The 20,577-nt window shown below is 38.0% G+C and overlaps 5 protein-coding genes and 1 non-coding gene across 6 annotated transcripts; 4 read left to right on the top strand and 2 right to left on the bottom strand.

Annotated features, from left to right (window-relative positions):
- Nucleotides 1-1,307: 1,307 nt before the first annotated feature.
- Nucleotides 1,308-6,378, bottom strand: LOC101311618 (protein GUCD1-like). Its single transcript, XM_004307542.1, has 11 exons — nt 6,256-6,378; nt 5,422-5,686; nt 5,140-5,264; nt 4,996-5,037; nt 4,496-4,607; nt 4,026-4,100; nt 3,610-3,698; nt 3,287-3,348; nt 2,665-2,737; nt 1,842-1,917; nt 1,308-1,634 (listed from the first exon to the last, which is right to left on the bottom strand). The coding sequence occupies exons 2-11, from the start codon at nt 5,572-5,574 to the stop codon at nt 1,560-1,562; spliced, it is 882 nt and encodes a 293-aa protein (XP_004307590.1). The 5' UTR covers nt 5,575-5,686; nt 6,256-6,378; the 3' UTR covers nt 1,308-1,559.
- A 3,389-nt stretch (nt 6,379-9,767) lies between these two features.
- LOC101314613 (rop guanine nucleotide exchange factor 1-like) lies at nt 9,768-12,614 on the top strand. The gene is made up of 7 exons (XM_004308861.1): nt 9,768-10,059; nt 10,249-10,365; nt 10,477-10,631; nt 10,844-10,918; nt 11,006-11,296; nt 11,479-11,841; nt 11,934-12,614. Exons 1-7 carry the CDS (start codon nt 9,768-9,770, stop codon nt 12,423-12,425), a joined length of 1,785 nt encoding a protein of 594 aa, XP_004308909.1. The 3' UTR covers nt 12,426-12,614.
- Nucleotides 12,615-12,859: 245 nt separating this feature from the next.
- On the top strand, nt 12,860-12,931 carry TRNAD-GUC. The gene has a single exon. It is a non-coding gene; the product is annotated as a tRNA-Asp (tRNA).
- A 129-nt stretch (nt 12,932-13,060) lies between these two features.
- LOC101311322 lies at nt 13,061-13,679 on the top strand. Its single transcript, XM_004307541.1, has one exon. The coding sequence runs from the start codon at nt 13,149-13,151 to the stop codon at nt 13,677-13,679; it is 531 nt and encodes a 176-aa protein (XP_004307589.1). The 5' UTR covers nt 13,061-13,148.
- Nucleotides 13,680-13,908: 229 nt separating this feature from the next.
- Nucleotides 13,909-14,946, top strand: LOC101311041. Its single transcript, XM_004307540.1, has 2 exons — nt 13,909-14,688; nt 14,802-14,946. Exons 1-2 carry the CDS (start codon nt 14,349-14,351, stop codon nt 14,816-14,818), a joined length of 357 nt encoding a protein of 118 aa, XP_004307588.1. The 5' UTR covers nt 13,909-14,348; the 3' UTR covers nt 14,819-14,946.
- A 3,129-nt stretch (nt 14,947-18,075) lies between these two features.
- LOC101310747 lies at nt 18,076-19,403 on the bottom strand. The gene is made up of 5 exons (XM_004307539.1): nt 19,033-19,403; nt 18,754-18,939; nt 18,493-18,571; nt 18,306-18,366; nt 18,076-18,175 (listed from the first exon to the last, which is right to left on the bottom strand). The coding sequence occupies exons 1-4, from the start codon at nt 19,210-19,212 to the stop codon at nt 18,350-18,352; spliced, it is 462 nt and encodes a 153-aa protein (XP_004307587.1). The 5' UTR covers nt 19,213-19,403; the 3' UTR covers nt 18,076-18,175; nt 18,306-18,349.
- Between the last annotated feature and the right edge of the window lie 1,174 nt (nt 19,404-20,577).

Genomic DNA, 20,577 nt, shown 5'->3' with positions numbered 1-20,577 from the left:
TGATCTTTGTTGCTTGTCTGTTTATTTCTTGTAATCTCAGAACAGAACGAATAAATAGGACAACAGAAGATGCACCGTGGAATACACTTAGCTTGTACAGAATCATAGATAATAATCAAAGCTGAACATGGAAGGCGACCACAGCTGGAAAACAAAAGGAACGGACTTAATTTTTCGATATTAACAGAGATTTTGTGACCATTATTTTGTTTTCTAGTCTGACCTACACAGATAACACAGTGATGGTGGCATAGACATAGAACCAGATCAGAGCATGGCTTACCATCCCCTTGCCTTTTATAAAAGAAATCAAAGAGAGGCATGCATGATATGCATAAAACATAGTACTACTTATGGGCTTTGTATGGAGAAACATGTTTCAGTGTTCTCCGGAAAAGAGAGAGCTGCCTGTCGGAATCTTTGTTCTAGGAGATTCTGGGATGGCTAAAAACCAACCCCCCACTTTGAGGCTTTGACCATACCCATCTTGATCTTCCATTGTTTATAGTTGATAGACTAGTGTTTGTTTTAGATTAGGGTTTTTTAAGGGTTTTATTAAGACACAGACATGGAAGTGGTGCCTCAGTTGTGGAGAAAGACTACCCCAAAACAAGGACTAAAACCCACCTTAGGAATTTGGTGTATTACAAAATACATGTACGTGCGCACAAGTCCATGTGTGTGTCTTCTTCCAATGTTTGGCCACTAGAAACATATTAGACTTGGTTAAGTAGGTCAAGAACCATACTTGGTGGCACGAAGTCCCCATGGAAATGGACCAAAATCAATTATAGAAACATTTACAATTCTGACGAGGAGAGCATGAACCATCGGATGAAGTTAACATGGAAGAAAACGATGGCTGCATGATTTGTATGCATGTATCTAAGCAAGTGATTGATAAGTACTATAGGCTGCCGACTATTCTACGGTTGGATCTAGCTAAATGTTACTATGCTTGAAACTTGAAGGCCGAGGACCCGATTTGTATGGTTCCCTCGAAAATTATACAGCGCACCGCGCACCCGTCCATCTCCGCCGTCCATCTCCGCCGTCCATTTTTAAAAAGTCAAAAGTCCGTGACAAATGGACGGCGAAGATGGACGGGTGCGCTGAATACGCTCTCTCGTTCCCTTCTACCCCGAAAATCTCAGTTGAGACAACTTGAACCACAAGGTCACTCTGAACTTTAACATGCCCAATCAGCTTGAATAAAACTGATCAATCTACCATGAGGAACTGGCAAAAACGGTTCCAAGTGTTTTAGCTGAAGAACAAGTTGAAATGAACTTGAGGAATGACAACAGACCAGGAAAAATCATGTGATCTTAATTTATTGATATTTAAGAATCTGTTGCTGGAGATGGAATAAAATTGATACAACTTACAAGGTGTACAAGTAATTGGTATGAATAATGGCTGTGCAAGCGTCATCAGATAGGCTGGTCCATATTGGGATATTTAATCAACAGACAATGCAGATAATGTTTTGCTTTGCAAGACATGCTGTACATGAAGAACCTGTGATATATGCTTTGCTTCTGGACCAATAATACAAGTCAGGAATTAATATTATCATTCCGGGGGTGTTGTATTGAGGGGCTATCTGGCTTCCTACTCTTCCTCAAAGAGATCTGCATGCAAATACAGACAATATTAATTATTTGGGATAAGGTCCAACCCCCAGCACAGATAATTTTCTACATTCTCCATCCTTTCTGTCCCTGGATAAAACCTCACAAGAGATGAATGCATAGATATTTATGCAGTCATGCCAATAACCACCTAGCAATAAGTACTAATGAGCAAGCAAAAGATGGTGAAGGCTCTATTTGGATTACCAAGAGAAGGTCTTCATCAGTACCAAAGGATTTACGTGCTTCTTCTAAGCATGTTGACGATACCCTTTCATGTTTCCTGCATAGTTTATGCGAATGCACACTTGAATTAACTACATGAATTTGGGTACCCAATAGAAGATGTAATGTGAATAGTAAAAGAACAATTCAAATGTGCGCATCCAAGAAGGTGCCTAGAAGAGTTCAAGTGTACGTTAACGCTGGTGCGTTTACAATAGACAAATCAAAGCCAGTTCAGTAACAATATCCATCTAGTTTTTCTTCAGCAGTATCAACTACATTTCAGCATATCGCAACCCCTAAGTTGTGTTTGCAGATTATGCTTAGGCAGCTTAGCTCATTGTGATTTTCTTGTGGTAATACTGTAGTAGTACTCATAGCTCTTTGATGTTAGAACCCAGTAAAAGGAATGTCATATGACAAGCTTAGTAATAATCAAATTACATGAGTAATATTACAGTTCCAAATCATAGAAGATTGATCATCATGGGGTTTCTCTCTGAGTCTAAGGAAATAAACTCTTCATGATGGTAAACAGAACTCATCAAAGTCGGATATCTTTTTAGTATGTGAACAATATTACTCAAAGCAGGAAATTCAAAGATTGGGTAATTTTCGCTATTACAAATATACCACCACAGATTTTGAGGAATATTTGGTAGTCACCAAATAGATGAGTCTGCCATCAAGCTCTATAGCAGATGGCAAAGTTAAACATCAATGCAGATGACCTAAATAGGGTTGAAATATGATAATGAACTAGTGTTTCTTACCAACGTGAATTGAGTTGCAGTGAAGACAATACCTTGAACAGGCCGGATCTCTAATCTCAAACTCATCGGTAGCAGTGTCATACCCACATATGATGACATAATGACCTATACAAGAGAACAACTTACTCAGTAATAAATTTGTACAGGCACCCAAATTTCGCAAGAAAACGATTAACTTTAACGGCTACTAAATGTGTACTAATGTTAGAAGGGTATCTTATGATAAAACTGATTTGACTAGCTTTTGCTTACGACTACTACTTTTTTAGGAAACACAAAGCCATTCATGAAACAATGGCCCATGGGCCCAGAGAACGCAAGAGTTCTACAACCTGTCTCACTATATTTGGACACTGCCTAGAAAGATCTTACATCTCAAGGAAATATAGGTGCTAGAATAAATTTCACTAAATGTATCACTAAGACTGACATGTTCTTACTTCCTTCCAAACACTGATACATCTAGAGCATATTGCCTCAATGAAGGTCACTCATTCTCATCCAGAAAAGAAAAAACAAAAGTATCATTTAGCTTGGCACAAACCATAAATTTAGCTTGTACCAAACCAAAAGCATAACTGTCAACATTGACTGGCAGCAAAACTTCAATCTAAATTCTTACTGAACCAGTGTATCCAAAAGAAATAGTCCTACCTGTGTAATCAGAGTTGCTTGCACAAAGGTCTGAGATAATAACATTGTCATGACTAGATGGGCTGTTATACAAGTTTCCAAGAAATACTTCAATTAGCACACAATTAAATGCTGTAATTGTAACTCAACCATACATAAGGAGAATGGCCAAATGGAGATGGTATATAAGAAATATGGCAAATGAAATGCTAATAAATCTGTCTTCATTACGTAGAGGAAGGACACATTCACACGTATATATGTCCTATTGATATCAAACAATATAGGAGGAAAGTTTTCAATCAAGGGGGAAAAGGAAAGATGATAGTGTGCAGAAGTTGTACCTCAATTTATATTGGTCAACCAATACTATGGCAATGTATTTTCCACACAGAATCAAGAAACAAATTTCTTCTTGACTGACTGACCTGCACTGTAAAAATCAAGGTTTAATGCCTTGCTCCAAGAAAAAGAATGATGTTTTGATTTGGAAAAGATAAAAGCAGAGCTCTATTTTTTGTCCTTTTGCAGAAAATCAACTTCCATAATCCTTATTACCTCCAATGGATTATATAAACTTCAACTCTTCATGTCATAAACAAATAGAACACTCCTTAGATATGATGTGCCACTTTATAAGATAACCAATCCAGGGGAATACTCCCTTTTGCAAATTGTCTTTTTTTTTTTTGCAAAAATGTACTAGAATGCAACAACAGAAGCCAACAATTATAACTAACTTTTCCCAAAACAATTATACCTTTATCCTAATTCCAGCTTCCAGTGCCTTTTGAAATAGTGTATCAACTCGCACCAGATCATTAGGTAAGTGCTCCTGCAGAATAGATAACCCAAAATTTTTCTGTTTATCAGAATGATAACAGGACGAGCAAAGTTCATGTGAAGCAACATCTTTACATCCAAAACCATTTTAAAGAAAAAAAAGAGGCAACATGCTTTAAATGTCTTTCATTTCCAAATATGAGCACAATAAGTGGCATTTGCATTCATGCATTCATCTAGTGTCTCGAAGCATGATATACAAAGAAGCGGATGCAGTTTTCTTCTCATCTCATATAACTCATATATGCAAATCTATAATAGACAATTAGAGTAAGAAGTGCACTTTGGAACTTGCAGATAGGCATTTTGGCCTAGTTCACACTTCACACTCACCAGCAAGGAATACAGTTATTCAAATCATTATCTATCTGAAGAAGAGGAAATCACCTTGTAAAATGTCTCGCCAGAATATTTTGGGTTTGCTCCAAATGTTACCGTGTAGTATGAGAAACTGATAGAGAACTTTTGCAACAAGTATGCTAGATCAACAGTCCAGATGCTGCAATGAGATATCAGGAGACAGAAGTATCAGAAACTTTTCATATAAGGTTAAGTTAATAATAGACCCAAGTGCAATGCTCAAATATGTGGCCACTGACTGATGTATAAAATATAAACCTAAGTTAGCAGCAAAAAGGTATCAAGCATTCACATCATACTCCATATCTATTCCAATTTCACAGCAAATATTCACTTATTTGATCAGTACAAGATGAACCTGTGATTGATCGAGAAAAGAAGAGAAAAATTTCACGTCACTCATGTAACAGAATCAATAAGATATAGTGCGCCCTTTTGTAACAAGAGACCTTTTAGGAAATAATAATATAATCTGGCACTGGAAATAGAACACAAGTATCATCACAGTAGATCAAGGCAGGGCTTACGATGCTCCAAACTTTCTATCACTAATCTCCAAACTCATTAACCTATGAAACATTGAACAAATTATAAAGACCAGTGTTCAAAGAGGAAAGTATATAACAAAATTACACAAGGAATCAAGGTTGAATATGTAAATAGGGGAATACCTATTTGTGCAACATAACTCTGCCAATGTCTGAATATCGCAGCTGTCAATGCCAACAGTCCTAAATACCATCAGAACACAGGCGAGGCCACAATCCCAAGAATATAGCTGGTTTATGTGTGGGACCTATAAGCACCAAGACACCTAAAAATATTCAATCTGACTTAAAATTCACCGTCTTCTATTGAATCTGACCCCGTGTATTGTATCAGAGTGTATAAATGAAAAGACTTGAATAGAGATTATCAATAAGATAGGCAAGCATATAAACAGAAGCACTTACTTCAACAAAGTGCGAGCATGGCAAGCCAGAAAGATGGCATTTGCCATCTCTCAGTGACTGTTCACATGGATAAGATTCTATCAAATCAGACTTTTTGCCGACTGATGCTTCTTCATCTTCCCTCTTGTTAAACAGCAGATATGTAGGCCACATGACTAACCAAATTCACTGTCTACTACAACACTATGACATCCAAACAGTCAAAGTGGTTCACTCAGTTAGCCCATACTTTCTTAAGGTAATGATTCCGTTCAACCTGTTGCAGCTGTAAGTAGTAACATACGAAGATATAAGGTATCTGAACTACACAACCATAATGAAAAATGTAGAAAAATTTCTCTTAATGTAAAAGAACACGCCTTAATCAAGAGATGTGCATTACTACCTTTCCAGAGAATGAAGCATGAATTCAACTTTAGAGATTCAGTTAGACCCGTTAATTTCTAATCCAATTGATATTGATTGAAGCTGAGTTTGAACATGTTTGCACATTCGATTATGCAATACACTTGCCAATATACAAATGATCTTTCGTGGGAACATGGTTTACAGTATCACTAATCACTTTACATCCATTAGATTCAATTCCGACGTCAGAAACGATCAACAGATTGAACAAATAGCTCAACTTTTCTAAATCAACCAATTCCAAACAATGAAACAAAACAGCCTAATCAACAAAGATAAGTAATTCATCACAGAAAGACATTAAAGCTCAAAACTTTTTGATCCAATACATCAAAAGAAAGCACGGGAATGATCCCAGGTAATCTTTCAGATCATTTTTCCCTAATGATTTGTAATGGGATTCTGGGAATCAAATAAAGGACTAACCTTTGCATATAAAGTTCCCGAGAAACGGAACCTACAGCTCGCAGATTCCTGTCTGAATTGTGTCGGTGCTAATTGAATCCTGGATGACAAAATACTCAGATTCTAATTCCCCTTCTATGTTCTATTCTTCTGCTTCTGTTTTTGGTCCAAGCCTTTATATAATTGGTTTTGGATAGTTTTTCAACAAAATGGGAAACTGAGTCATGGGGGTATTTTTGTCTCTACTATTTCTGGGTTTGTGATCTAGTGATGGTTGCACCTACTAGCTTAACAACTACTCATAAGCCATAACACAATTCCAGAATGAAGCCAAATGAGGGTAGCTGGAAAACCAACTACAACCCTATTCAACATTTATATCTTTCAAATTCTGATGTTCTTGATTCAATGAGACACTATTACAATGTCAATACTCATCAAAGCTAAACAAAACAAAAGGAGAGAAATGAATGAAGGAAAATGTAACAGACCTCAATTACATACCTTATAAGCATACTGTTATACACACATGAAGCAAATAAGCTGCATAATCCACAATAAACTAACAAGCAGGAACTATAGCATCCCCGTTCAAGTCAAAGCTAAACTCAATGGCAAACCTACTTTTTAAGGCTTTGGGGTGGCTAGATGTAAATGTCTAAATGATAGTGAAGTAACAACTAACAACAACTTCGCAATCTCATGATCGGTTGGGAATGTTAAGCTTTGATTATTAGTCCTTCCAAAACTGTTCTTGCCAGAGTTGTTTCTCGCCAAAAAGAGTGAAATTATCAACTTCTTTCAGACAAATACATAAGTTGAATGATCTTTAAGAAACATGGAAGCACCAAGTCCATAACATCATGAACTCACAAGTCACAAGGGCTTGCAGAAATACTGATTGATCATTATATCACTATCAATCAAACATAACCAACATTCAAATTGAGGTATGATGGCATTTAGTTATCAAATAGATTATAACAGTTTCAAGAGGGAGTGGAGTTCTGTACTACGTTTTTTTTTTTTTTGGTCAATAGTTTTGTACTACTTCAAGCACTCCATTGTAAATTTGTAATTGAGCGCTATCAGGGTTTCTCTAGATCAAGTGGGCTGAGGGAGAGAAGTCCAACGAGATTTATATTTGCTGATGGATTATATGAGGGGGCATGGCCTGTTGCCCAATTTGGAATTGGGTGTGGTGAGCAAATGGATTCACGGTTTCACCAAATTCTGTCATTAAATTTGAAAAAAGGATCCTTGTGACAAAGACGCGCGCCTATTACTCACATACTCACATGTACTATGTACCACTCCATACCATTTATTCAAACCAATCTATTCCACATAGTTGAATGTCACCCTCCTAAGGTTCCTGGTCTACAAGGTTTAAATTCTCCCACGGTGTAGAGTTGAACTTGAACGAGGTGTGTTTCAGATCCATATTCTAAGCTAAACAAGATAGCCACAACCTCTACCAACAAAGCTCGAATATGATGTTACATTTATACGTAAATACTTGTACAAAGCTATATGCAAAAAGAGATGAACATGCTCAAATTCAAAATCTTTCAGCTATGATGTATCCCCATCAGCAATTATTTGAAACTAGCATGTCTAGCTGCGGTGTCCATTAGCTCAATGTTAGTTCATAGTCTCACTGATTATCAAAGTTGAATAGAAAAGGGGGGAAGATGATTTAAAAATGCAAACTTTAGGAAAGCAATGCACATACCAAAGTCAAGGATTTCATAAGTTATTGCTTTCGCCGTCACAAACGGCTATATACAAGTCAAGCTTTATGCTTTGTTCTTGATTCATTTGTCTAATTGTCTAATTGATTGGGACTTGGGATCTTGAAATTCTGGACATCTAATTGTTGCTGCTCCTACTCCACCATGCATGTAAAACCACCCCACATTATACTCTTGGCCACTTGACCTTTTGGAAGTTGGCAACATTTGGGGAGTTGGACTTCAACCTGAAATGAAAGAGGAATTTTATGAACATTCTTCTCAATCTTTTATAAACCCTAGTTCAGAAGACTTCAGTGAACCAATCAAATCCAGCTCCCAAATCTTTGATGTCAAAGATTACCATCTATGCCTTAAGGCAACCACACCAAGACGATTTTGAGCTAAACTTGAGAAACCGATTGAAACCAACAGTTCTTGAATGGTAAAAGTCCATGATTTTCATCTCGTTCTCATGTAACTATTTTCAGAGCACCCGAAATACATGCATTAGAACTTAGAAGTCCACGATTGGTGTTGCCCTAACCTAAACTCTAATATTTGAACTTTAAAATGTCGTTATGCCTCAACTTCTTCATAGAAGACTAAAGCTCAGTAATTTTTTTTGCACTTTTTAATGTGTACATTTTTTCACTTTTCACTAAAATTCAAGCAAAAAGATCCAAAAGGAAATTTAGGAGGTGAATAGAATAAGGTAAAAGAGTCATTCTCCGAGGTGCTTTCTGTAGATGATGGACCATTTCTTCCCACATGAACACAGCCTTTTAAACGGCTACCGAATCTGGAATCCCCATTCAAATTTTGCAATGAAAACCCCAGATTACCAAAATAGCCCTCCATCTGTTTTCACCCAAATAGACATGTATGAGTGCCTCCTAATCCCTCACCAAATTACACCAATAGGTTCACATTCTTCATAAAAGATATTAACTATGGGGATCACTACAGCCATTAACAGAAATCCAGACACGTAAATATCAATCAAACTTGCCTTCTGGGTTAGTCTATAGTCGATACCTATATATGGTCCTCATAGATTATCATCCCTATGACAATGAAAGCAAAATTCCAGAGATTAAATACTCTTCAGGATTTGGTTTTTCGGGTACAAAATGGCAGGTCACACCTTTCCCATAGTTTGAATTTTGGAGTTTGGTTTTGCATTATTTTGACAATAATTAGAATCGTCTTACCGTAATAAAAAACTCGTTCATAAAAGAATATAGTAACAAGCTGAAAATAACACATTCATTGTGTAGAACCATTCTACCTTCACTGTGTAGAACCCCACTGGTTTCACTCTTAAGGCATTCAACATCATCTTCATCATTCATCACCATCAAGTTTTTGTTTTTGTTTTTGGTCTGAATCATCACCATCAAGTTACTCAAATCCAAACCTAACCCCCCTGTTCCTTTCAATTCAAACAATCAAAGGGGTAGTCTTGTAAATTAAAGGATTGACAAATCCGTACTCTCTCTTCTACAATGGCCCAATAGTTTATTAATATTTTGAACGTATTCTCTACTCTGAGAGTGAGAGAGAGAGGTGAGAGAGATAAAACGAAAAGAGACGTTACCTTCATCATCTCACAAATCAAATTTTCTGTACAAAAAAAAGAGTTAGACAACAAAAACCATATAGCACAGTAGTGTGTCCTATCTAACACCACCACACATTACACCACATATTTTGAAAACAAATGCAATTGAGCTGAGCACACTGGCTCAACTCTTCTGCATTCCCTGTGTGGTTCAAGCTTACTCTGAGGTTGAAAAGATGGAAGCTTTATCAAAGAAAAGGGAGAGTTGTGAGAAGAACAGAGCTGGGTTCAAGTCTTCAGCTGGGACTGAGTCAATGACCGATTCCAGTGCCGAGTCGAGGGAGAGCAGCTCGAGTAGATCGAGCTATGAGACTTCAAGTGAGGAAGTGAAGAGAAAAGGACCCAACTTGTTGGGCTGGCCTATAAGGAAAGCTGAATTGTGCAAAACCTCAGCTGATTTGGGTGCAGCTGAAGAGAAAGAAAATGTTGATGATTTGAAGTATAAGGATTTGGCTGCCAAAATTGCAGGTGGGTTATGTTTTTCATGATTTGTGGCTTATTGGGTAGTTAAAGATTTGTGAAAGTTTGAAACTTTTAACATGTTTGAGATTAATTCCTTTGCTGTGTGATTTACTGTGATTTTTGTCTGTTTTTGGATTTGGAAGCTATGCCTATTTGTGCTTGTTTTAACTGTTTTCTGGGTTTCTGCAAATTCAGAGATGGATATGATGAAAGAGAGATTTTCAAAATTGTTGCTTGGTGAAGACATGTCAGGGTCTGGTAAAGGGGTCTGCACAGCCATGGCTATTTCAAATGCCATCACCAATCTTTGTGGTATTTTCTTTTTCCCAGATTATTGAAATTTGAAATTCAGTATAATCCAGTATCTATCCTTTTTTATATTATTATTTTTTATTTAATTCAAATTTTTGGTACAACATGAAGCTACAATTTTTGGGCAACTGTGGAGGTTGGAACCCTTGCCTTCTGAAAAGAAATCGATGTGGAAAAGAGAGATGGAATGGCTAATTTGCGTTAGTGATCATATTGTGGAATTGATACCCTCTTGGCAAACATTTCCTGATGGAAAAAAGCTAGAGGTAAATACTTATAATACGGTCTTAATTCTGCTCTTGTTTATTAGGGAAGATAGGAAAGTCATAACAATTAAACTTACAAAACTTAATGTGTGACATGTGCTGGGAGCCTAATTGTACTACTGTTTTTCTTTAAAAGGCCATCATCAAACTTCAGCATTGTTGGTTGTTTCAGAAACCTATTCATTGTTTCTTAATGCCGGTGCAATCTGTAGGTCATGACTTGCAGGCCCAGATCAGATATCTTCATGAATCTGCCAGCACTACGCAAGCTTGACAATATGCTTCTTGTGAGTCCTACCCTTGATAATTGCATAACGTGCTGTTTTCAGTTTTGGAAGTCATTAGTATTAACCTGCTCATTTTTCCTTATCTAGGATATACTAGAGAGTTTTGCCAATACAGAGTTCTGGTATGTTGATCAAGGAGTTATAGCCCCAGAAGGAGATGGCTCAGCCTCTTTTCGCAAAACAGTCCAGCGGCAAGAGGAGAAGTGGTGGCTACCTGTACCACGTGTAGCATCTGATGGTCTCAGTGAAAGTACAAGAAAGCAGTTGCATCACACAAGGGAATGCACAAATCAGATACTTAAAGCTGCAATGGCTATCAATAACCTTGCTTTAGCAGATATGGAAGTTCCAGAATCATACTTGGAAACTCTTCCTAAGGTTTGAAAATCAATACTGTATTGTGCTTAACTTTAAATGTGACATTTGTATATAGACACTAATTTAAGATTTATTGTGTGCTGATTCACAACTCTAAGGTTACATATGATTACAATTCCATGATGATCTTTGGTTACTTTGAAAGGATGATCTGACATTAAACTTTTGTGATATGTAATCAGAATGGGAGGGCCTGCCTTGGGGACATAATCTACCGATATATTACCTCAGATAAGTTCTCACCAGAGTTTCTGCTTGATTGCCTTGATCTGTCCAGTGAACATGTTGCTCTTGAGATTGCAAACCGTGTTGAAGCCTCAATATTTGTTTGGCGTCGAAGAGGTCACGGTCACTCAAAACCACAAACTGTTCCAAACCGCTCCACTACAAAGTCATCATGGGAAATGGTCAAGGACTTAGTGATCGATGTGGATAAGAGAGCATTGCTGGCAGAAAGAGCTGAAAGCCTCCTGCTTTCTTTAAAGCAGCGTTTTCCTTGTCTTACACAAACTATCTTGGACACCAGCAAAATTCAGTACAACAAGGTTAGACAACTTTGAAGTAATTTTTCTCTAATTCTGTGTATCACCTTATAAGCTTTTAACAGTAACATTTCTTGTTTTTCAAAACTTTACAGGATGTTGGAAAATCCATTCTTGAAAGCTATTCAAGAGTTCTGGAGAGCCTTGCATTCAACATTGTGGCTCGCATTGATGACTTGCTGTATGTGGACGACTTGGCTAAACAGACTGATAGAATATCATCAGTTACAGCAGTCAGTGTGATTTCTCGAAAGAAGGTTCCAGTCACATATTCAGTGCCTCACTCGAGCACTCCTTTCAAAAGATCTTCTGCCAATCCTAACTTATCCCCTGCACCCTTAATCAGCCCTGCAAGGGGAGAGAGAACTCCTTTTCTCCGCAGCAACAACACCAACAATGTTGACAAGCCTCCTCGTCGCGGCTTTGGAGTGAGAAGAGTCTTGACAAATTATCTTGGTGTCGAGACAAAGCCAAGGATATGTAGCAACACCGTTGAAGGGTCTGTTTCCATACCAAACATACATGGCACAGAAACTTTGGATCGTCAGAAGGACTCTTCCCACCAAAATGGGATCAAATCACGTTGAGGTTTTGCCTCCTAAACCAGTCCTAGAAGTTTCTGAGGCACAGAATTCGAAAGAAATGATAGAACTAGAGAAGCAAAGGAAGTTCAAGGTAGCAAACCTCTACTACTACCCTCTTGGTGTAACTAAGTACTTATGATTTGTGTGTTAGAGGGGGGAATTTAATCTGTTTGTTAAGTCCCTGCTTTACATGTTTGCATTTGAATGTAGCTACAAATAGATAGCATAGAGACATCACATCAGAATGTTTGTTAATTTATCCCGAAAGAATATATCGACAAGTGATTGCTTGTCCAATTTCTTTGTAATTCCAATAGCTGATGACAACATTCTAAAAAAAAAAAAAAATTGATGAATTTACTTTACACCTTAAAATGGGGATGAGTTCAATACAATTTTTAGTTTTATAGATCAACTAGACAAAACGTAGCAATAAGGTCGTTGTAGTATAGTGGTAAGTATTCCCGCCTGTCACGCGGGTGACCCGGGTTCGATCCCCGGCAACGGCGCTTCTTTTTTTCATTCATTTTCTACCAAACGACGTCGTTTAGGGCATCTTGTTTTTAGCATTTCGTTTATTTCCTGAAATACGACGTCGTTTTCGAAAATAAAACGTTTTTCTTCGCCATCTTCCTTCCACACTCAACAGAATCAACAGTCGCACTGAAATCTCGGAAATTTCGCAGTCTGCAAAAGCTCGCCACTTGACCAATTATATTTCCCAAAATGCCCTCGGCCGGAACCACCATCCACATGACGGCCCTGGACGGCATCGTCACCGTGAACTCCCTCTTCACCCTGGCCGTCTTCATCGGCCTCACATGGGACCCCAGAGACCCTTCCAACACCCTCATCGAGCCACCAGACTCCGCCACGTGCACCCCCGGCCCGTCCGTCGCGCAGGACCTCGTCGCCTTCCACGTGTACTCCTTCTCCTCCTTCCTCTTCTCCAGCCTCGTCGCCCTGGGCCTGAAACAGGGGATCCGCCTCACCCGGATCCCCTCCTACCACCCCGCCGAGATTCTCGCCCGCGTCAACAGCACCCTTCTCCGCGCCGGCATGCTCGTCTCCGGCCTCGGCTCCGTCTCCGGCTGCGTCTTCCTCATGCTCGCCTTGGTCAACGTCGTCCAGATCAAGCTCGGCACTCTCGCGTGTGGCAGCGACCACACCCTCGCCGCCGTCATCCCTCTCGTCATCTTGGTCCCGGTGGCGCTTGTCATCTACGTCGTCACTGTTCTCTACGCTTTCACGCGGTGATGATGATACTGTGAGTGGTGTATCGCAGAAAAGATTTGATCTTGATTAATGCTATGTAACTGTATGCGTTGTACTGTTATTAGTGATGATATCTTAAATTACTTAACACTCTTATTGTTAGATTAGTCACCGATTGCGGCGGTGTGTCTCGTATACAATGAACTAATCTAACGATGGAATTGTTGTCATTATAAAGAAGATGTTAGTTTCTTGATGCTTTGCAGTTCATAAAATTTTGAAGAATTGAACTTTAGGTTACTAGAGGAACAATGTTGAAGTAGGAGGTAATTGAGCAAGTGACATTTGAGCTATAGCTTATGGGCTTATAATCTAGAGGAGCAATATTGAAGTAGTGTAGCTGGGGAGATGTTTTGAGTGGGTTTCTGTCTTTCTGCTAAGGTGTCTAGCGTGTGCTGCTGCTTGGCCTCTTGTGATGAATGACATAAGTAATGGAATGGTACTTGAGTGTAGATTATGTTCATTGGACTTATTTGCCAGGTAATCATAATCCATTGCCTGAAGGATTAGGTGCTGCAATAGACTATATGCCTCCTTCATAGTGCTATCTCCACTTATGTCTGGTGGGTTTATAGTGTGAGTGCCTTTTGAGTTGCTTCTTGTAGTATAAATCAGGAAGCTGAGCAAGTGTTTCTTCATTAGATTGAGGAAATGGAAGCTGCAATGAAGAACATTTGCCTTGTTGCTTTCGTTGTCCTTCTGGGTGTTGCTCAGTTCAATGCGGCTTATGGGGCTGGTGAATGTGGAAAATCTAGCCCTGACAGTGAGGCTTGGAAGCTGATTCCGTGTGCATCAGCAGCACAAAGTGAGAATGCTGCAGTTTCTGCTAAGTGCTGCACTCAGGTAAAGAGGATAGGTCAGAACCCGAGCTGCCTCTGTGCCGTGATGCTTTCTAATACTGCAAAGAGTTCAGGAGTGAAACCAGAAATTGCTATTACTATTCCAAAACGTTGTAACATTCCTGATCGTCCTATTGGCTACAAGTGCGGAGGTTTGTGGAAATTTTCAACACTGTTTATCGAGTTCAATCAGTTTTTGTTGATGCTCCTTGGATTATCATTTGAAATTAACACTCTTTATTCTTCTTTTTTTTTTTTTTGGCAGCCTATACATTACCCTGAAGAGTGAAGACTGTCCAAGAAGTGCTGGAGATTGTATCACACTGCCTCAGTTACTACTTGTAGCTTTTTACTATGATGATATCCAGACACCTGAAATAATAAATAATGGTGTTTGTGTTCAAGTTTAACCTTCTTCATAATCTTCATGTTATCATCAAAATCACCCAAAAATGCAACAAATAATGACTTGCTAATCAATTAATCACATGATTTGAAAAAACATTCAGACTTGGTTTTAGTAATGATAAAATCTGCAGTACATGTTCATGGCATCTCAATACAGAGAGATGTGTAAAAATACCACACCATATGAAGCAATTGAATGTATTTGTTTTCCATCTTTGTTCATCAACGAGCTAGGTGTAGAATGTCCCAACCAAATTTTATAGTTACAAGTTCCAAATGAGATGACTTTCATCAGCTATCACCATCAGCTTTATAATCTGTAGTTTGGCATCTCTTTTGCTTCTTAGGTTGAACTCCAATTTCTGAGTAGGCTTCTAGAAACTAAGTAACCTAATTAATGAGACTGTGTTGGCTGAAATCAAAGATTAATTGCAGAAGGCACGTACCTTGGCTGGTCTTGATTCCCCTATTTGCCAAGATAGTTAATGTTATCATTTCAGGTCTAGCAGAAGATTTAGAACCGGTTCATTCTAATTTCTAAAAGAAGCGAGATTAATTGTGGAAGCTAAACCTTAAGAACAGGGTTCCATATATCAAAGCAAACACAGAGAAAACCATTAGTACATTCAACCCAAACAATTAGGTTCGATTTGAAAGGGATCAAGGAAAATTTGTCCTCAAATTTTGCAGCCCATAAAATTAGTGGCGGATCTCGGATCTGAACATAGGGTGGGCTTCAATTTGGCCGAAGACCAATAAAAAATTTTAGATACAATAATACAAAATGTAGGAACTCAAGTAGACGATAATAAGTCTTCAAAAAAAATAGGCGTCAATAAAAGTAGAAGAAATTTCTAAAAATTAAAGACAAATTTGAAAACTCAACAAAATTTTTCCCAAAAGCTTGGATTTTTTAAGATTTAAGAAGGAGAAGACTACAAGAAAGAGCGATTGATAAATTGAGGAACTGAAGAATAAAGACGTAATCACGTATTAAAAAAAAGGAGATGCACAGTTAGTCAGGAAGTTGGGTACGTGGGCTTAACTGAACAAAAATACATATATCAAAAATAAAAAAACAAACAAAAACATAATATACCTAAGATTTTTTTTAACTCCAAAAAACTTAGTTGGCCCTACCAACACTTGCTTCGGCTCCGCCCGTGTATAAAGTTGACAACTTGAATAAAACGTATCTGTTCTTACCCCAATTGTCAAGATGCACTATGACTACATGAGTAGGTTTGCTTTCTTCTTCTGGTACACATATATAGATACAGCTGCTATACTGTTACACAACTATGGGAAGAAATCTACAATATTGAATACAGTAATCACAAATTCACAATAGCGTATAATCAGGAGCCATTTAAGAGAGGAGAATCACTCTTGATTTGGGAGGAAGAGTGATTCTCGATAACACAGTGCCATTTTTGGTGGTAATGGTGGTACTGGACTACTGGAAGTCATGGGGAGGGGAATGTGGTAGCATTAGCACACAGAGAGCTTGTTGGAAGCTTGATCCATGCATTGCAGCAAGAAAATCGGATTGTGGAGGTTTTAGCTGAGTGATGCAATGAGGGAAAAAATTGATCAGAAAACCGAGTCATCGCCTCTGCGCCCTCTTTGCCTCTTTCTAAAAACTGCAAAGCAAAGCGGAACCACGCCTGAAAGTAGAAGTATTCCAGTACACCAAGGGGTTATGAGTGTGAAGGTGTTCATCATAGTATGATCACCATATAGGCATATATGCATATTAATTTTTAAAGTGCTCGTAAATCTTGTAATATATAAAGTTGTAAATTGAAGATAATATTAAGAGGAAGGGTGAGCATCTCACTGAGTTGGAGCTTCACTTTAGTTACCGACATACACACTTCCATATTATATTGCACATCTAGCAAGAAACTTGGACATTCGGTCAACTTAGAAAAATAGAGAGAAAGTTTAATTATTGGTGCTGTAATGTACGTGGTGGCTGACAGATTCGATCGAGAGAATGCTCAGCTCAAGTATGTTCCACTTTATATAATTAAACTGATCTTGAAAACAAATTTTGATATTGCTAACATGGATATATGCCACAAGTTAAATGAGCTAATGCAAATCTAGCTAGATAGAGATTTATGTGTATAGCAAACATTTTCAGTAACACGTGAATCAATCAATCACAAAATTGGAATCAATTAAGAACCTTTTCAACATCGATCTTGGCTGAATTTGTTTGTTATTGTAGAAACGATTTTAGGGTTTGTTGATAGTGTGGGAAAGTGAACGGAGAGGAAATATCTCACATCAGAAAATTGACAAATAAAATATAAATTAAAAGTGGATGGACCATATAATTAGACCGAGACATTTTATGATTAAAACCTAACACTTTATGATTAGACATTTTATAATTAGATCGAGACATTTTATGATTAAAACCTAACAACCTTTATTGGTACGATAAAGATTTACGGACCACGCTTATCCATGTTCAAGACTGGATGGTTTTGGTAGACAATGCCACTGTGTGCGGCAGCATTACAAAGAGAGAAGTCGGAGGTTTCTAAGAAGTGGTTGTGCTCCGGTGAAGAAGGTAAGTACACATACGGCGCCTCTGTGCCGGCCATTGTACTCTATAGAAGCTCATGATCGGAGCGGTGGACTCAAGCCAGAATTTTCATAACCTCGTCCCTAGCTAGCTAAAGGACGCAAACAATCCGCACTCGAGTTACAATGTATGTAAGAGTGGAGGTAATCAATTAATTGTTCGTGTCTTTTTCTATTTTATTCTCTTTGAACTTTTAATTTCATACATTTACTTAGCCAAAATTGTGTAAAATGACGAAGTATTCATAACACTTTTGCAGATTATACGGTGCCAAGCTTCAAAAACGCAGAGAAGTAAGAGGAGAACATTTACTGAACCCCAAAACACATATATAAAACGGAGGACTACATGAAAGATTAAGGAGGTTAGTTACATGTAGAACAGTAACTATTACACATCACTATTCACTCATAACTTGCCCAAACTTAATCACTAGCTAGCTAGCTGTGGATGGATTCTTCCAACAAGCTAGTTTAGGTAAGTCGAAGTTCTTCTCTGCTTGCTACCATGTACATACTATAACACACCATCTTATTTCCATAGCGTCAACTAAGGTAGTATTTTTTTTTTTTTTTTTTTTTTGGCTGAACTCAACTAAGGTAGATTGGATAGTCTCATAGAGCGACACACACCTGCAAAATCAGAAGCACTCACTTTTTCAGTCAGAAAACCCCAAAACTGTAGGCAACTTAATAAGTGCAATATATGAATCTTCATGCTAAAAGACGCAAGGTAGACAAAGAACTTAGGTTATAAAATTACCTCTTCCATAGGGTGGTGAGTTCAAATAGTACGTGCAGAAGAATTTAGTAATAAAGTGACCCTGCATAATGTAAATTCTAATCTTTAGTATATATGTACAGAATAATTAGTTGGTAATCTAGAATATACACACTTAATTATAATGTTGATTATCAGTGATTAATTAACCATGAGCAATTTATCATACCCTTCCACCAGTTTCCTCTTGAAGTACTGTTTGAATTACTTCCACTCGATTCGTCATCATCACCCCCATCTTTCTTAAACTGATCAGAATTAAGAACGTACGTATATCAGTATATACAGTACTTCATATAAATCAAGTAAAAGAAGAAACAAAAACTATAAACCCTACTGTATATATATAGTCATCCCATATATAGTTCGTAGATGAAGCAATATTTTCTGTTATAAATTAACTAACAGTGTTTATCAAGTATATACTTACGTTATGCTGGTGATTCTTGGATTCGTATGTACTCCCACTTTTCGGTACATTATAGTTTTCTTGGCCGCCGTAGTAGATTGACGAGTTAAAGTTGCAAGGCGGATCCGTACCTTCGTTATTCTGATACACAGAACTCTTGCTGCTGCCTCGAGTAGCATTACCAGAAATTCTATCTCTCCCTGGTCCCTAATAATCAAAAAAAGAAAAAAGATTCAGGTCAATGAGATTTGCGATCAATCTCCCAAAAAAAAGAAGATCTGATAATGATCGATATGGTACCGTGGATGAGGGTGGTGGGAAAATAGTGCTGAACAGAGATGAAGAAGCTGAAGACGTCGACGAGTCCCTAGGACCAAAGAGATGGTCAAGGTTCGTGGTTGTTGAAGAAGAAGAAGAAGAAGAAGAAGAAGAGCCATGGCTATGGCTTGGGGCACCGACTTGCTTCTTGTTCTGATCCATAGCTAACTGGTTAGGTCGTTACTGCTGTGTTAGGTTTCTCTGTCGGTTGGCAACGAACGACTTTAACTACTGATGGGTGTGATAGTTATCTCTTTTTAACGACCCAGAAGGCAGAAATCGGATAAGGTTTGCAGATTTGAAGATGAGGAAGAGAACAAATAAGAGTGTACAGAAAGCAAGCACGTGAAGATTTGCAGATAGAGGAGGAAGAGAGATTGAAACTGTGTTCTGTATTTATAGGCCCCAGAAAAGCAAAGGGGAATAGGGTTTTGCATGATGATCGAACCCATCCCCTGCCTCATCGACTCGACCAGTCCCCCCATGGCCCCATGTGCCTACATCCCATTCCCTCTTCCCCCTGTCCTCGACACGTGGCCAACTTGATCTATGCCCCTTCAGCCGCGTGTCCCTCATCTCCAATTGTTGGGTTGACCTTTGTTATGTCCTCTTCCCCATTTGCATAACTGACCGGTCACTTTCTGATTTGCCTTTTTCATCACAGGCTAAACGAACTTTGAAAGCCGACATCATCATTAAGCTACTTAACTAATCAGGCCATAATTCATAAATATCATCTCAGATAAATTGAAAGAAAACAAGATCACAACTCATAGATATCGTCTTAGATAAAATAGAAGAAAACAAATTATAATCTAAATAGTTTTTTGAGTGATGAAATTTATATATCGTGAATTTAAAAAGTGATTGCCACATCATGAGGTCATCGGTCGTGTCTTGGGGTGAGCCATAATTCTTGTGTCATTTCTATGGACTATGTTAACGTCGGTTAGTTCTTGTTGTTAATGTAATAGGGATGTTACATGTGCATATATGCTAGTAGTTTTGACATGTAGTGTTTGAAAATGTTGTTTCTTCTTGAAGTTGACCGTAAAGATGTATCAAGACTTTTTAATTAGGTTAGGTTACTGTTGTACCCCTATCAGTTTTTGTCCACTGTAATCGTTGGTGTTTCGGGTAGGTAGGGAGTAAAGTAAGGAATTTATTTCTATCACCGATATCTCTCATGGTTGTAATATTGTATTCCCGTTTAATGATATTTTTCTCAAAACAAATAAGTGATTGTCACGTAATGTTAATCTAACAACTTTTGATTATGAAATACTTAGAGCCGAACACTATAAACAATGTTTTACTTCTAAGTCACGTGGTGTATATTATCATTGGAATCAAATCCCAAGTGGATAAAGGGATAAGCCTGGTTCAATTTGAGGGGGTTTATGCCATATATTCCCCTTGACTCCTAATTGGTCTCGTTATTCCTCATGATCCTCCTTTTTCCTAACTAACCAAGATATTCCCATATCTTGATATATGATAAATTTGCAAAGGTACGTTAAGGTAATA

Source organism: Fragaria vesca, linkage group LG7 (genome assembly GCF_000184155.1).
Source record: "Fragaria vesca subsp. vesca linkage group LG7, FraVesHawaii_1.0, whole genome shotgun sequence".
NCBI classification, from domain to species: Eukaryota; Viridiplantae; Streptophyta; class Magnoliopsida; order Rosales; family Rosaceae; genus Fragaria; species Fragaria vesca.
This window is presented reverse-complemented; position numbering and strand designations above follow the sequence as displayed.